The 17995-nt window shown below is 43.9% G+C and overlaps 1 protein-coding gene across 2 annotated transcripts; it reads left to right on the top strand.

Annotated features, from left to right (window-relative positions):
• The first annotated feature begins 3522 nt into the window (after positions 1-3522).
• Positions 3523-14288, top strand: ACTC1 (actin alpha cardiac muscle 1). Of its 2 annotated transcripts, none has more exons than XM_083509452.1 (7): positions 3523-3661; positions 4923-5071; positions 7130-7454; positions 8797-8958; positions 9946-10137; positions 13591-13772; positions 13945-14288. In XM_083509452.1, the coding sequence occupies exons 2-7, from the start codon at positions 4943-4945 to the stop codon at positions 14086-14088; spliced, it is 1134 nt and encodes a 377-aa protein (XP_083365578.1). In that variant the 5' UTR covers positions 3523-3661; positions 4923-4942; the 3' UTR covers positions 14089-14288. The 2 variants fall into 2 exon arrangements, with proteins under 2 accessions (XP_083365578.1, XP_083365579.1); XM_083509453.1 differs by having other exon boundaries at positions 3616-3956.
• Positions 14289-17995: the final 3707 nt, after the last annotated feature.

Below are 17995 nucleotides of genomic sequence, written 5' to 3'. Positions count from 1 at the left end.
GGTGTGTACATAAGATTTTTGTGTGGGAAATGCTGATAAAACAGCAAAATACAAGTGCATTGTGGCATACACCTTTAATTAGAAGTAGCTATCAGAGTCCTCCTCTCCCCCTTCCTGATGCTTGCTTTCCAAATATCTCACATAGACATGCACATGTCTGGATAATTTAAAGTCTGAGTTCCCAAAGGACATTGTACTCTGCCATATAATGAAGTTCCTCTAGGATACACATTGACAATCTGGGCCATTGCATACCAAGCGAAGCCCACTCAACAACTGCCTCTCCGGTCTTTCTATTTTTAACTAAAGAACAACAAAAAATCCTTAAATTGTTGGGATGAATCTTTGAGATTCCACCGCTGGAGCAAATTATGTATGTAGATGTTTCAACAACTGAGCAGGGAAGCAACTGCCACATTTCATTAATACCAGAGCTCGTTTTTTGGTTTGTTTGTTTGTTTGTTTGTGGTTCAAGCTGTTTCATCTTCCTTGTGTGCATTACTATGCAGTAACAATCAAACGTGCACAAAAAAGGACAAAAACTGGAAGGTTAAATGAACATGTGCTAATGCAATCCATCAGAAACATGCCCCCGCCACACACATCTTGCCTACTTGCCAAATTACAGGAGGCAAGCATTTTTCTTCCCATGTTTATCAAAGCTTAAAGACACTTCTAGTGCACTCTGTGTCAGAAACATATGCTGCTTTCTCTCTTAGTTAGGTACTTTTTCATGACAGTCTCAGTAATCAGCCTGCTCACCTGCTGTTACTGAATAAGAGCTGGCTATGAAAGAAAGAGGAAAAAGAAAGAAATTGATGAGTTCCAAAACACAGTTTCTTTCTTTCTTTTTAAAAGAACCCCATGAAAGGTTATTTGATGTGGATGGTACTGTTGAAAACGTCCTGTGTAAATTTCTGAAATCTAGCAATACATTTTTTAAAAATTTATTAGATTTATCTCCTGTTCTGTCCCCTGGGTTCAGAGCAGCTTACAGCAGTTTCTCCAAATGTGGACACTTCTGTCCTCAAGGGACTCACAGTCCAAATACATTATGATTTTGCTGAGACATTCTCTCTGTGTGCATAATAAGCAGATGGATAAGAGGGGACTCTGGCCATGCTACTGGCACCACCTCTGACATCATATGCCACCCTGATGACCTTTTCACAGGTCTGGAAAAAATCACCTATGTCCACACCACTTTTCAGATCTTTCACTCTGTGCATGAAGGTCAGAGGCAGCACCAAGGGACGCATGACATTGGGGACCAGGCTAGTGAAACAGTTCTGTTCTCCCTTCCTCATGAATTCCTTGTACACATTGCGAAGTTATGATGAATGAGCTTGTTGCTTAGATTATGGACTTCCTAGTTCCAAGAGCTGCTGCACATAAGACAGAATTTCCTGTATGGAACTCTACTCTGGCATGACAAAACTTTCAATTAACGTTATCAATTCATGCCTTCATCTGTCCCATTTGACAAACTACTGTACATGCAGCTTCCTGTATGGATGTGATCGCTGAATAGGAAATTGGTCTAGATAAGAAGCCAATGAAGCCTTTTACTCCATTAACCACCCTAATCATCATCCTCATCAACTTTACAACAAGGTAAAGCAATATGATGATCACTCCTCTATTGCAGACCTAGATCTGAGACATCCTAGTTTGCACAAAGCCAGCCTCTGGATCTGTGGCTGACCTAAAGTTTCAAGCAGGGGCTTTTCAACCAATGAACCATGCACTAAAAAGCCATGACCCTACATCAGCTCTCAAATATGTACTTACCATTGGCTCTAATGGCCACTGCATGATGTCACAAAATCCCTTCACTGGGTGGGTCATTGCCACAATGCCAGGAATGCCCAGCACCATGAGGTAAAATGTCGCACCGACACGAAAATATTTAATAGCAAGGGAACACAGATGGTCATGGAAATAACTCACCTGCATTTTAGCCACTTGTGATTCATCACTTTTTATTTACTTTTTTATTCATAGAATTTCTATACCACCCTTCATCCAAGGATCACAGGACAGTTTACAATACAAAATCAAAATAAAATACTCAATTGCACTTATTTAACATTTTGTTAATGGGTCAATATGTTTCAAATGTTCAGGATGTGAGGGCCATTCCTTATGTAGTTAGCAGGGCTGGGGAATCCCCAAAGTTTGCAAATGTACAAATAAAAGTGCTTGGGGGGGGGACCCAAAGGGAGAGGGAACCCTGAAAACAGCCCAATGGGAACAAACCTTGCTCAGTGGCCATGTAGTCAGGGCCGTCTTACCCATAAGCACTAGGGGTGCGGGGCACCTGGGGGCTGGGGTCTCAGGGGCGCCAGGCCAAGAGTCTGGGGCCCAAGAGTTAAGTCCGGGGAAGAGCCCATCCATCAGTTGGAGTGTCGCAGCATGCTCTTCTGCTGTGGGCGGCTCTGCGCCGCGAATTCAGGGGCGACCGAGCCAACGAGACGCTGAGGCGGCCAGCCAACTCCACTCTCCTGCGTGCCTGGGACTGGGCAACCTGGAGGGGGCACTGGACAGAACTTTGCACCCTGTCGCTGCATATGCTTAAGACAGCCCTGCATGGGGTACTGGTTGGTTGTTTGGGGGCTGGATGGGGACAATGACAGAAAGTAGAGTAGGAATGGAACGGAGCAATCTCAGAGAAATGGAAACACTGAAAACATTGAGCTGCAGAACCCACTTATTCATTCCTTATAGGTATTTATTCAATTTCTACCCCACCCTTCCTTACAAAGGAACGCAGGTCAGGAAAAACATAAATAATAAAACTTTCTCCAAAGCATTCTGAAAACAGTGCAAACAGTCTAAGAGACAGTTTGAAACATTCTCTCTCCGGCTGATAACCCCAAGTGCAGAAACTGATTTTGGTGAAATCTCCTTTCGGCTTAAGGAATGTTATAGATTAACAACCCCTTATGGGGTGGGGTTGTGCAGTGGGGACAAAAATCGGGGTGGGGGGGGGAGAGATGATGTGTGGTCTCGGAACCCACACAGAAGGCAATGGGGCCTGGGCTGGGGGAGGGGAAACTCCTCGCATCTTGCTGAAGGAATCCATCCCTGCCCTTTGAAAGCTTCTCCCTCCCCTGCCTAGTTGTCGACACCCCCACCCCCTGCAGTGACACATGCCAGACACTGTGGCAGCGAGAGCTTAATTCATTGATCTTTCCACAGCTTTGAGATTCTTTAAGCGCACCAAGATGGAGAAAGCCACTTCCATTCATTGAGGAGGCATATGTGTTTTAACTTGCCTCCAGAAGTGGGTTGGCATGAGTCTCCCACCCCCCACCCACCCACATGCACACAGACTCGCCCCCCTCCCCTTCAAAAGGGTTCCCTATTTGGCCATCCCCCTTAGCAGCTGGACTACAAACCCCCTCGGCTTACCTTACATGGGCTGTGGGGCCCCGAGTGTTTCGCCCGGGCTGTGACTTTTGCCTTCCCTACTCCATTAATGGCCTCGCTGCTCCTCAATGGCGTGAAGGCGACCAAATAAGGACAAGGTGCCTGGCCGGTCCCTCAGGAGCCGGAGAGTGACACCGTCACTCCGCCGAGTATAAATGGGTGGCGCTCCCTGCGAGTCGGGACCCAGCCTGGTGCTCAGGACCCCCGCGCAGTTATAAGTGTTGAGCTGGTGAGTAGCGCAGCTGACCAAGCCCGGCCGTCTAAGCCTGGATGCGGCAAGGCAGGAGCCGCGCTTGGCATCCTCGGGGCAGCCTCCCTGCCAAGCACCTCGGTTGCCTTCGACGGGACGTGTGTTTGCGCGACTGTGCGATCCAGAGAGGTTGGGTGGGCTACGAAGCAGTGAATTGGATCCGCTGCGCAACCCTGCGCACAGATCTACCTTTGGAAGCAAGTCACACTTTGTTCGATGGGGCTGTGCGCACTTGCAGCCTCGCGCTGCGATCCTAGCCCCGCTTCACCTGGGGGTAAGCCCCATCCAATAGGACTTACTTACGGTTAGGATCGCGCTGTTTCAGCCAATGAAGCGCCAGGCAAGATCGGTTTAAATTTACTCTTCCCATTCGGATTGTGGATCGCCTTTGGGGTGCGCTGCGCGGCTTGCGCGCAGGGAAGAGATGGCTAGAGAGTAACAGGTTTAAGTTCAACTACTCTTCAGAGTTAACTGTGTAGGATTGAGCTATTTGGTCTCCCTCGGAAAATTCACCGGTGGTTTTGTTTTGCTTGCAGCGCGCTGCCCGAGACATAACAAAGAAATGTTGTGTTTGCTCTCTTAGCCGCCACATTCGCGCTATTTCTAACTTTACATTTCACCCTCTCCACCTTTACAGTTGCGGGGAGGGGAATCCCAAGAAATAACGACCTTTGAAAGTACTGACCCCCCCCCCAAAAAAAACCCTTACTGGGATTCCAAATTTGCATTCAGTCAAAAATATGAGGGTCCCGGGATTGGAGACGGGGCAATACAAGAAAACGGAGAGCGCTGCGATCCACAAATTGCTTGAGGCGGGCGGTGTTGAATTCGAGAGGGGCTAACTCCCTAAAGCGACCCAAACACGACACCTGCTTAAGCAATGTGTAGACCGCGCCAACTACAGTCGGGTCTCCCGTGGCGCGAAGGCATTCTGACCTGTTGTAACTGGAGCCCCGCCGGATGAATTAGAGGAGCGCAGCCAAGGAATATCATGGGTGGCATGTGGGGAAGGAAGCCCGTTGCCTGAAGCCTGGAACCGGCCCGAGCGGGAAACTTTCGGTTGGCTGGAGTTTTGTTGTTGTTTGTTTTGTCTCTTCGTGCTTAGACGTGAAGGGTCTTTTGAGATCGGGAGGGGCGAAGCGACCCAGCCTCGGGGGCTCTCTGCTTAGCGCTGCCGCCGCTTTCGGTCTGGCCCCCGGCCCCGACGACGCGCCCTACTTGCCGATCTTGTGTCTTTCAGCTCCCTGATTCCTTCCCGAGATGTGTGACGACGAGGAGACCACCGCCCTGGTGTGCGACAACGGATCGGGCTTGGTCAAGGCAGGCTTCGCCGGAGACGATGCCCCTCGCGCCGTCTTCCCTTCCATCGTCGGCCGCCCCAGGCACCAGGTAAACTTTCCACCCCCGACGACACCCAAGAACAAGGAGAGACCAGTCTTTTCCTTTGACTAGCCCGGGGGACTGTCAAACTAATGCATACAAGTGCAGTGTACGCGAACACGCGTCCTTTCCCCCTTTCCCTTTAAAACCCGTCCTAGCTCCACTGTATACTCCGGTCTTTCCCTCTCCAGAATTCCCTCTCCCCCAGCAATCCTCTCTTCTCTAACTTTCTCTTCTTCAGCCTGCTGCAGTGAATCGCCCCCTCCCCTTGCCGCAAACTTTTCTCTTCTTTATCTGTTTGGCAGATCAGTTTGTGTGCCTCCACAAATCATAAACTTGTAGCATTGGGCATAAAGAGACACAACGCTCCTCAAACTCGTTTTCTACAGTACTTGGTCATTGACCGCAATAGATTGATTGAATTCATGTTCCAGTTTTTGACATTCCAATCCCCGCTCCGTCTTCATTTACTTGCTAGTGACACTTCAATTCCTTGCCCCGCCTTTTGCTTTGATCTTCTATTCCTCTTCCCCATTGGTGAGTTCCACCTTTTTAAACTGCAAGTGATTTGAAAACTAATATAAATCGGTCTTCCCGTTCCTGTCTTGTACATAGTTGCTGCACATAACTAAACCTTCCCGTCTGGCACAATGCCACTTCCACAGTGCCTCATGTTGTAGGACCTACAATGTACAGTTGGCACCTTATATAAATGCTCATTAATAGCAACCTTCTTCCCCAGTAGTTTGCAGCTGCAAAGCAATTTTGCATGCCCTGCTTCTATAATCCTATTTTCCTCACTTGCATTCCAATCACCTTCCAAGGAATTTAGGTCAATGTCAATGGGGTTATTCCATATCTCACAACAGACTTGTGAGATGGACTACGATCAGAAATAGTGACTTTTTCCATATCACCCATATCATCGTCCTCTTACTACTCCATGGCCCCTTAAACTTCCATTCTATTGCTTCTTTTGCTTTTAATCCTCTGCTCCATTTCTCCCCTTTTCTATCCTGTATTTACTTCTCACTTGTATCTTATTCTCTTGCTTACTTTCCTTTTTGCGTTACCTCCCAGGCTGTTACTTTCTCTTATTCACTTTCCGTTGAAAAATAGTTTTAAAGTTTTGTATGTTGATTGGCAACAATCTAATACCTATGATAAATACATGACTTTTGGGTCTCCTCAAATAAGTAGTAGCAGTGCCAATCCTTATTCTATACTCACCCAACATTGTTGAACTACAGATCCCATCATCCCTGGCTACTGGCCATGCTGAATGGGGATGATAGGAGTTGTAGTCCATCGTCCTCTGAAGGGCTACTCTTGATCTGCAAATTTTGTAAAAGTCTTAAAAAACCAATTTTCCCCATAACCATAGAAAGGGATCACCTTTAACTTTTTAAACTTTAACTTGGCATGATTTCTGGAACATAACATTGGATGTATTTGCTAACAAATGTGATGTGTTGAACTATGCTGGCCCATTCAGGTTCATGGATGCAATGAAAAACAGGCATGACCCAGACCCAGCTATCCAGTTCAAGTGGAAGAACTTGAAGCATGCCATCAGTATAACTTCAAAATGCTTTAATGCTGTTCCTTAAATTTCTGAGGCTGCATTTGCCAAACAGATGTAGTTTACTTCAACAGTAACCAACCATCAATTACTTCATCTTGGGAAGTACGTGGAAATATTGTACAGGAGTAATGTCCACATTGTGCTGCCAGTGAGGAAACTAGAGAAGTTGTTGTTGTTGTTGTTTACTGTGGTAGTTAGTGCTGGAACAAACTAGTAAACTACTACTAAATGACAGGTGATATAAATGCACCCTAAATACATTTTATATATTAGCTTTCATTCACCCACATTTTATACCTGTTCCATAACCAAGCGAAAGAAGAAAACGACCTTTTAATAACATGAATTAAATGATGAATTGTTGACACCATCTTTCATCAACTTTTCTCCGCTTGTCTCACACTGAAGTCAATCATTTTGTCCTTTAAGCTACACTGTCTCACAATGCCTGGCATTGTTTTCTTGTCTCTTTTGCCCTCTAGGGTGTCATGGTTGGTATGGGCCAGAAAGACTCCTATGTAGGTGATGAAGCTCAGAGCAAGAGAGGTATCCTGACCCTGAAATATCCCATTGAACATGGCATTATCACTAACTGGGATGACATGGAAAAAATCTGGCACCATACTTTCTATAATGAACTGCGTGTTGCCCCCGAAGAACATCCCACCCTGCTTACCGAGGCTCCTCTGAACCCCAAGGCCAACCGTGAAAAGATGACCCAAATCATGTTTGAGACCTTCAATGTGCCTGCCATGTATGTGGCCATCCAAGCTGTTCTATCCCTTTATGCTTCTGGACGTACTACAGGTAAAAAGCAACTGGTTGTTTGGCTTAGCAGTCTCTCTACACCTAAGTCAACCAAGTTCACTCCCTCCTTGTATTCTGCATTAAATTTGGATCGGGGATGGGGAACACGCGACTCCACAGAAGTTGGAGCACAACTAGGATCAGCCCCAACCAACACCAGGCAGTAATCAGGGATGATGGGAGTTGTAGCTGAAGCAACATCTGGAGTTGCCATAGCTTCCCCAACCCTGAGCGAGATTCTCAAAAAGCTGTAGTTCCTACAATAATGTCCAGTCTCTATTGCACATTAGAGACCCCCAACTTTTTCTCCCTTTGCAGGCACGGTAATAGCCATTCTAAGTGGTGCCCTGTAAACACAATAGCATCAATATATGTATCCCAAATCCCATAGGGCCTGGTGCCATCTTGGAGACCAACCAAGCTGGAGACCAAAGGGCCCAATAAACATACTTAGGAGCACCTGGGAAGTTCCTCCCTTCTTTTCCTGCAGTTGGCGCCTTCCCATTTTTTCTTTATGATTTCTCTAATTTATTTGAATGTCACCCCATAATATGAAATTATCTGTGTGGCTCACAATATACAAGTAAGAAATGCCACCTGGAATACAAAGTAAAACATAAAGCCATTGAAAAGGAAGACAACAACAAACTACATAAGTACAACAAAACTCCCAAAATTAAAAACTGATTTTAAGAAACAGGGACTCAGGCCCAGATTAAATTATTTAAAAAGCCTGGCTTGGGTAAACAGAAAGGTCTTCAGCGGGTGCCAAAACAAACACAAAGAAGGGAAGATGATTCCATAAAGGGGTTACCACTTCGGAGAAGGCTCTCCTACCATATGGGCAGGCCAGTCATGTGATTCCTTCTCACCTGACCATTGCCTAGCCAAGATGAAGGATGATGATCAGGTGCTCTTGGCCCTTTATATGTTATAGCAGCTTTGTGGGATAAATGACACCATTTTGTGAATACAGCATGGGCACGCTATGCTGGGGGGGAAAACAATCTGTAGTAAATACTCTCAGTATTAAAAAAATAAATATCTTACCCTAGTTGCAATGGAAGACAGTACCATTACTGGTAGAAAAGGTAAGCTGAAGATGAATTTCAGGAAGTCTTTGCCTTGGATATTATGGTCTGTGGCATGATGCTGAGAACTATTTGAAATAAGAAAGCTCTCCTCCTCAGTCATTTTTGTTATACCACTTGAGTCTTTATTTGCATACAAATTCTTCTGACCTGCTAAATTGCTTGTCGAAAGGCGCCATCGCTCCTGAAAACATTGCTATAGGTTTGTTTGCATAGAGGCTTATCTGTTCTTGGCCATTACTATCTCACAGGTATTGTCCTTGATTCCGGGGATGGTGTTACGCACAATGTCCCAATCTATGAAGGTTATGCTCTCCCTCATGCCATCATGCGCTTGGATCTGGCAGGCAGGGATCTGACCGACTACCTCATGAAGATTCTAACAGAACGTGGTTATTCCTTTGTGACAACTGGTAAGCACAATTCAGGCTCACTTGGAAACGTGGGTGGGGGGAGCAACGGTTTGTTTTAATATATATTTCTATCTGTCCATGAAGTTTTTGACTATATACACACACAAGCACGGCAACAAAATGTTGAACATACTAAATACGTTGCCTACATTGTCACCACAATTAAAAGGTATTTCTGTGAACTAATTCCGCTTATTATAAAACCCTCCCCAAACATGTTGATTATAAAATGTGCACATTTCATGCAAAAATATTCTGCTTAACTTTCTTTTAAAACATGAGTTTTGCTACATTCTACATGAACACATACCACTTTTAGAAGACTTGAAAATAGCAACTCGGTAGAATTAAATTCAATGATAGCCGAAGTCATATAAAATGGATTAAAAAATACCGCATTTTTCGCTCTATAAGACGCACCAGACCACAAGACACACCTAGTTTTTGGAGGAGGAAAACAAGAAAAAAAATATTCTGAATCTCAGAAGCCAGAACAGCAAGAGGGATCGCTGCGCAGTGAAAGCAGCAATCCCTCTTGCTGTTCTGGCTTCTGGGATAGCTGCGCAGCCTGCATTCACTCCATAAGACGCACACACATTTCCCCTTACTTTTTAGGAGGGAAAAAGTGAGTCTTATAGAGCAAAAAATACGGTATATATTTTAATCCTCTGACTGGAACTGTGCTTCTTGCCAGATTCCACATGGGCCACCCCCTCTACCATTTTCTCCTCTTACCCTGCAAGACTTTGCTTTTGCACAAATCCTGCTTCTCCTACAATTCTTCAACCCATCTAGTTTATTGAGTGATGCTGTAGGCACCTCCAGGATGTGACAGATCTCTAGACTCCTGTTTGAGTGCAGGGAACCTCTCAGTGAAAGGGATGGTTTCTTTCCTCAATACACTTTCATTCGCCTTGGTTCCCACTTGTCTTTCCTTGGCCTTTATCTCCTCTTCTCTGCCATTAATTTCTGGTTTTGCCTTTACAGCTGAACGTGAGATTGTCCGTGACATTAAGGAGAAGTTGTGCTACGTTGCTCTGGACTTTGAGAATGAAATGGCTACTGCAGCCTCCTCCTCTTCTCTAGAGAAGAGCTACGAGTTGCCTGATGGCCAGGTCATCACAATTGGGAACGAGCGTTTCCGCTGCCCAGAAACTCTCTTCCAACCATCTTTCATTGGTAAGTGTCCTGAAGCATGCAACATGCAAAACTCATCTGTGTTACAGAATCCCTCACAAATTTTAGGATCATTACTACTGACAAGTGCCTGACGGAAGGAAGTGTGTGTGGCAATTGGGGGGTGGGGAAGGTAGTGGGATAGTTAGGCCAGATTCAATCACAGAACTAAAACTTCTGGTAACAAACCGCCCCCCCCAACAAGATCAGTTAAGGAAGAAAGCATCTCACTGATTACATGGCATATCACACTTATAGAACAACTAGTGCACCATCTACAGTGGGTACCTCAGGTTACAAACACTTCGGGTTACAGACTCTGCTAACCTGGAAGTAGTACCTCGGGTTAAGAACTTTACCTCAGGATAAGAACAGAAATTGTGCAGTGGCGGCGCAGCGGCAGTGGGAGGCTAAAGTGGTACTTCAGGTTAAGAACGGTTTCAGGTTAAGAACAGACCTCCAGAATGAATTAAGTTTGTAACCAGAGGTACCACTGTATATAATATACAAGTTACATGCAACACATACTTTATAGCCACAAAAAATAATAGGCACCTGCTCTTGACTATCCATAGACCTGCTCTACTACATAAGAAATAAGTGGTATCTTCCTTAAAAGGAGGATTTCTTGTTTGTGGCACTTGCCGAGTACATTTTTTAAATACACAATCATAGTTTCCCAATTTGTGTAGGTCCTCATCTGCTTAGATGTCTGCTTTGAAATACTATACACAACTTTGCTGCTGTGTACAATGGCTTAAAATACTTTCATGGAGAAATCTAACCCCTTTGGGGTTGAAGATGCTTTGGGGAGTTATTATTGATAAAGTTTCTATCCCACCTTTCTCCTGGATTTAGGGTGGTGTGGGTGGTTCCCACACACAGGGCTGAGCTGGGGTGCAAAACAACAACAACAACCATGGGTAGCTACTAGTAAGATCCATAACAAAGCATCTGTACCAAAAGGAATTATTGTGAAAATAAGTAGTATTGGGGTGGGGGGCGCCAAATTCTGACCTCACTCAGGGCGCCATATTACCAAAGTCCACCCCTATTCCAAGGTACTCAATCAAGATGGCAGTATACATGGTTTTGACCTTCTCCATTTTATCCTCAAAACAACCCTTTGTGGTAGTTTAGGCTGAGAGACAATGACTGGTTTTCATGTGAGCTTTCATGACTGAGTGTGGATTTGAACCCTGGTTTTCCAGGTCCTAGTCTGACAAAAACCACTTCACCACATTGGCTCCACCACATTGTTATGTCTGTGTGCAATGGCATCCCATCCCCACTGTGAGACTTGTTGATGACCAAGGACCAGTTTAGGGGGGCTTTATTGTATTTAGCAGGTGATAACAAAGTCTAAGGAGATGGATTGCTTTGTTTAGATAGTGTCTAGCAAACTGTGGCACTAAAGGAGTAAAATGTAGCATTGGAACTGGCTGTCAGCTGCTGCTGCATTCCTTTTTTTTTGGCACACATTCTCACCGCACAGCAAAAATCCTCATTTGTTGAGTTTGCTCTTTTTTTTGGGGGGGGGGGGGAGGAGACATGTGTATCCCGAAGAATTACTGCATCTAGTCCAACAAACATGTGCGTCTGAGGCCTAATAACTTTATCCTCTTGGTTATTCTTCTCAGTTAATTAAATTAAATTATCCAGCCGTGTGAGGCTTCTCTCCATCAGCAAAATGACTAATTACACTAGGGGTGTTGGGGAGGGGTGAGGAGACATCCATTAGGAATATCTACATATCTGGCTAGCTCCCTAGTTTTATGTGCCGAATGTCTATTGCCATGGATGTGCCTGTGTCAAAGGCACAACATCATTTACTTTGAAGACCAGAGTGGTTGTCCTGTGCCAATCACATTGCGATGTTCAACAAAAGAAAATAATCACAATAAATGCTCCTCAAGTACAATTTTTTCTTTGGCAATTGAATCTTGAACGCAATAAAGAGCAGGTCTTCTGGCCTTGCAGAAACTTGTATCCATGGTTAATTTATTGTTGACCCTTCTAGTGCCCAGCAGCAGCAGCAGCAGCAACAACAATGATTTATTAAATATAGAATTGCACTCCAGATTATGCCAGATCCAGTATGTTAGTAATGTCAAAGTGACGAGTTACAAATAAAGGAAAGTAATATGCTTGAGGAAAGGCTGTGTGGCATTGTGGTTTTGATTGACTGCATTTGTGAGTTTTATTTGAGCCATAGTTATGAGGGTTTATATACCTTAGACAAAGGACACGATGCACCCCGTGTTGCAGAGGTTTTACCTCCTTGCACTTCAATAGAGTTTGCAGGGACAACTCCGCATAAGTTCCATTGAAATGAGTGGAGATGCTACTAGAGCAGTGCCTGAGAACTGCACCCTGTAAATGCTCCAAAGATAACTTGAAGCTCCAGAAAGGCTGGGGTAGATTCCTATTCCCTAAAACCAACCTTTGATTTGATTGAGATAGTAATCTCCCCTTGTTCTGCCAAATAAATCTGATGGATGCAGCAAGTGTTTATAGTGTAAGTTTTGTGTGTTCAAATGCAGCTGCTCGTCAGCTGCCGTTTCGTTAAGGATCAAGTTTCAGTTCACTTTAAGCAGCCACCTGTCAACTAATACATTGGAACGTAACCCGTAAATTCTTACTTCTGATGTATTTTCTCCCCATGCTCACAGCTAAGCTGCTGCTCATACCTTCATCATCTGTCGCCTTCATAAACACAGGCTCTGCATTTCTCCACTTTCAAATGCAATTGCTAGCATAGCCCACTGTGCCTTGAAGTTCTCACCATGTGGGCTATCAGTCTTACATTGCATCATGTCAAATCAAATTAGCCCAGTCATTAAAAAAACACTCTGCTGTGTATAAATTTATGAGGACATGTGCTGTGCATATCCATCTAACATGCTGACACAAAAACGGTTCATACAGCACTTTTTTTGTTGTTCATGCAAACAATCTTAACATTCCCTGGAACATTGCTTTAAAGCTTTGGTGTGCTAAAGTTGCCTTGAGAAATGTAAAAACGAATCAGTGCAACACAGAAAACAACCATTTCTGTGAACACAGTGATTGTGTTTCCACAGCCCCTATGTATAGCCAAATGTCACACAGTGACACCTGTGAAGTTCTGAACAAGCTACATTTCTGTGGTATAACTGGCATTATGCCACATTCTGAATCTTTTATATTGTTGTTGTTGTTGTTGTTGTTGTTGTTGTTATAATATTTTATTAAAAACTATCCCACCTGCCTCCTTTCCTTTCATGCCTTATTTATTAACCCAGATATTAGGGTTTTTTAAAAAAACTTTACCCAATTTTATGGCAAATTCTTGATGAGAAAATGGCTTTTTGCATTTTCAGTTCTCTTATGTAGCTTTCTGCTTACGAACAGCATTTCATAAAATTTCCTCTACCTTCATCATTCAATGACTACACATTTTCTTTTCTTTCCAAGGCATGGAATCTGCTGGTATTCATGAAACTACTTACAACAGCATCATGAAGTGTGACATTGACATACGTAAAGATCTGTATGCGAACAATGTACTGTCAGGTGGCACTACCATGTACCCTGGTATTGCAGATCGTATGCAGAAAGAAATTACCGCTTTGGCTCCCAGCACCATGAAAATCAAGGTGAGCACATCTTTTATGTTCCAAACTGAAAATCAGAGTAATTTCAACTTTACCCAAATCTGAAAATGTGTATGAAGGTTGTGTGTCGATGTCTTATGGGACAGCAGAAACAATTATGCAAGCAGTTATATTGTCTGGAAACTGAGAACCTTGCTTCTTTCCGTCTCTTTAGATCATTGCCCCTCCTGAGAGGAAGTACTCTGTCTGGATAGGTGGTTCCATCTTAGCATCTCTTTCAACTTTCCAGCAGATGTGGATCAGCAAACAGGAGTATGATGAGGCTGGCCCATCAATTGTCCACCGCAAGTGCTTCTAAGCATCTCCCTGCCCTCCCCCTCCACTCATCTCCCACTCAGGATGACAACATGCTTCTTGAAGTCTTTTTTTCCAGTAATCCTTCCTGAACTTGGTTCAGTTATTGTACAGTTTGTTTACACACACCCGTGCAATTTATTTGTGCTTCTTTGAATATTTATTGCTTTATAAATAAACATGATCTGGGACTTGCAACCTAAATATGCTCTTCAGGCTGTTTTCTTTTGTGTGGACATCCAAAACCTGATTAGTAATATATATATATATATATTTGTGGCACTTAGCATTCAAGACATCATTGTCCTCCAGAGTGATCCTGTTTGGTGGAACAAGAAGCTCAGCTTCTTCCTATTAATTCAATCTGTCTATGTATTTTTGCTTTCCTTTTGAAACTTGAACAGATAAATATTTGACGCTAATATTTGAAAAGCAGTGGCCTGGGGTAAATAAAATATATAGGACAGGAGTGACAATCTGTTTTGCATTAAATCACTAGATTTGGAAAATTTTCTCCCCCAGTAAAGCTCAGTGTAATCTAAGCATTGAAAGCTTAAGCACTGCTCAGCAAACCCAATTCTGTTATGTTAATATGATCAGAGAGTTATTTATAATAAATTGGGTTGATTTCTTAATCCTTCAAATACCCATCAATTATTTTCTTTGGGCAAGACAGAGCAAAGGAAAACACTAATCTCTTCTGACAACTTGCCCTCCCCTACCTTCTCAAGCCTACGCCAAACCCTGAAAGAAAGAACTGTAAAGCTTGGATGTGCTGAAGCAAACGTCTGGAGTAGTTACAATTTTAAACAAAATGTTATTGGTGCTTTTACAGCCCAGTTCTTATTCCTGTCTGGCACCAGGCCAGGAAATTCCCCACCCCACTGTGGGTGCTATTAAAATAGCAAAAGTAGGTGGTGAAAGGCCTAGCTATTTCTTTATGCTTTTCAACACTTTATATACTGTTTTTAATCACAGTTGCCACACTCCTGTTCCACATGTTAGACTCACAATCTGTTGGGATTACAAGGGACAGCACACAAATGTTTTAGCAGTCATCAGTAGAGTTTCACCTAGAGACACCATCAGTCTTAGGGACAGGGAGGCCGTTGAAATGAGCTGAGGCTGAACTGGAGATGATTACAGAGATCAGCAATCAGATCTACTATACCTTTAAATGTTAGTAAACACAGGTGTGTGTGTGAAATTTGGAATTATTATTGTTGTTGTTGCAAAAGTCGGATGCCAACCTCTGCAGAGCAGTATAAAGATTTCAGGGGGTTCCAGGAGCTCATGTTTCCCTTGAGAATCAAGGCTTAGCAGGGGCTGTTGTAGCTTTAAGAAATATGATTTATTCACATATCTACACCTGAATTCAGATGAAGAGAGTCCAGATCTTACAGCATGGTCATCTCATGAGGGGTCTGTTCCCCACAGCAGTGCAGCACTGGACTCCAAGGCCTCTATCCTAAGCCTGCCTTCAGCCAACCTGCCAAGATGGTTCTGTCTTTCCAGACCACGCATGGCGTTCTGGCCTCTCCAGCAGCTCATGGAGGACTCCTCTTTGTTCCCCTCCTCTTCTGCCAAAGCACACCTTGCTTTAAAACCCAAACCTCCTTCCTCAGACCCCTCCCCATCACCTTGGTCACCGGTTTTGCACAGACCTGAGGGATTCCTCTTGAACTGCTATGGACTGTCAATTGTTTCATAAAGACTTACATTCAACCAGCCCATCCAGACTCATTTGCATAGGCTACACCCAGGACTGCTGCTGCCTGCATTTCCCCTTACAATATCCCAAATATTAGCTAGATTATAATACAGTGGTATCTCGGGTTACATACGCTTCAGGTTACAGACTCCGCTAACCCAGAAATAGTGCTTCAGGTTAAGAACTTTGCTTCAGGATGAGAACAGAAATTGTGCTAAAGTGGTGCTTCAGGTTAAGAACAGTTTCAGGTTAAGGACGGACCTCCGGAACGAATTAAGTACTTAACCCGAGGTACCACTGTAATAGATTCTTTTATTTTTTGGGTTTAGGGGGGACTTCCCTCTTCTGAAACTCCCCAAACAACAGTATTGTTATTTTATAAAATACCTGCCCTTCATCAAAAGGCCGCAGGGTGGGTGATAGCAATTTAAATATACTGTATTAGAAAGAGTTTAAACACTATGGGCCATAGTGTTGGAGGAGAGGGGATCTAACCCTATCAGACACATACCTATACTGCTATCAGTGGGGAAAGTGTTTTACTCCCAGTGGACAAAGACCTTCTTAGCACTGCAGTCTTAATCTGATGTGGGCTCACCAGAGCTTTTTTTCCTTTTAAAAACAGTATTTAAATAAATGAAAGATCCAGTCCTGGATCTCCACCATCTTTTCTGGTTTTGCTTTAAGTAGCAGAAGTATTTTACACACTATTGCACAGTCATGTCACAATTATCTGGAAATTTTGTGTTTGCATGGTTACATTGGGATTATACTGGTGTTTTCTTGGGTGGCCACTTATGCAGAGAGAGAGAGAGAGAGAGAGAGAGAGAGAGAGAGAGAGAGAGAGAGAGAGGGGACACTGATTTGCACATCCCTAAGTTACACCTGGGGGTAAAATTACATCCCTGGTGCACTTTTCATTGTAAAATTTCCACTGAAGTAGACTTAGGGTGTAGTTCTTCTAGGACATTGCCCCTGGCAGAGTAGTAACCAATGTCAGCAAATTTCAGCCATGTTCTTTTGATACACACAAAAAAGAGCCAGAGATAATTTTTAAAATCCCCAAAGAAGCAACTGAGGGACGAGGGGGGTCAGTGGGTTCTTCCCTGACCTGAAATTTTGTACCAAGGAGACTAGAGTTTTGGTTGATGTTGGAGATGCATAGGTTTGTTTTGCTCTGTGCTGGACCCAAAGCTATAGCTGGAGGATCTCCCTGGGAACCTAATGGGAAGACAAGTTTTGTGGAGAATGACTGCTGGGAGTTCCTCCATCCTATGTTCAGGTTGTATATATGTGTAAATTAAGCCATATATCCTAAAGAGACAACAGCCTCTACTGACCTTCATTCCAAGAAAATGGAAGTCTTGCTAGGTGCTTGCACAGCTGAAGCTTCTCACCACCTCAAGACTGGGCTGTGCACAACACTATATAATGTGTATGCTGTATGTATACAGTGTGTGTGTTCAAACTGCTCCCTTTAGATTCCTACGGATCTCTTTTCTTCTAACTGTAAACCACTGAAGTTCTCCATTGAGCAGAATGCTGGAAAAGCTACGGGGTTCTGTTCTGCAAAGCTGCTACAGGTGGGGAAATGTTGGAGCAGATGTACATTTCTCTGATGTATCTGGCATGAAGTATTTATTCTTATTCAGCAGCAGCCTCTCTCCAGCTATGTTATTCATAGCACATTAACTTAATCATTGCCCTGGGAATTCTGTCCATTGCTAGGAGAAAGGTAAGGGAAAGGGAAATCTTAAGGCACATTTGCGGCACTGTGGCTGCCTTTCCTTGGAAGGCCTGATAACGTCTGTCATGCCGCATTTTCTACCTAATGATAAAGCTTGCAGCAGCTCCTCAGCTCTCAATGTGCTCTCAGCTCTGAGCTTCCCATTCCCTCCGCCCCCCTGCAGCCATAAGCAACACTAAGTAAACACACTGACATACTGTGGCTGGACAACATGGAGATTAGGCAGGCTGGTCCAAAGGTGGTGGGTTATTTCAGTTCCATTGAATTGTTTGTGTTAGGGAAACAGTGCACAACTAGGATACAGATCAGACAAAAAATCCTTTACGCCTTTCATTTATTTATAAATATGCATATGCCACTCTTCCTAAAGAAATGCCAAAACTGTAAATATGAGACAAAATGCATCAGTTGCTCAGCTGCCATCGGTCTGTCTTGGGAGACAGTGGAAGAGTG

This window comes from Podarcis liolepis, assembly GCF_965112155.1.
Source record: "Podarcis liolepis genome assembly, chromosome: 1".
NCBI lineage: Eukaryota > Metazoa > Chordata > Lepidosauria > Squamata > Lacertidae > Podarcis > Podarcis liolepis.
The sequence above is the reverse complement of the archived record's forward strand: the minus strand, read 5'-3'. Positions and strand labels throughout refer to the sequence as shown.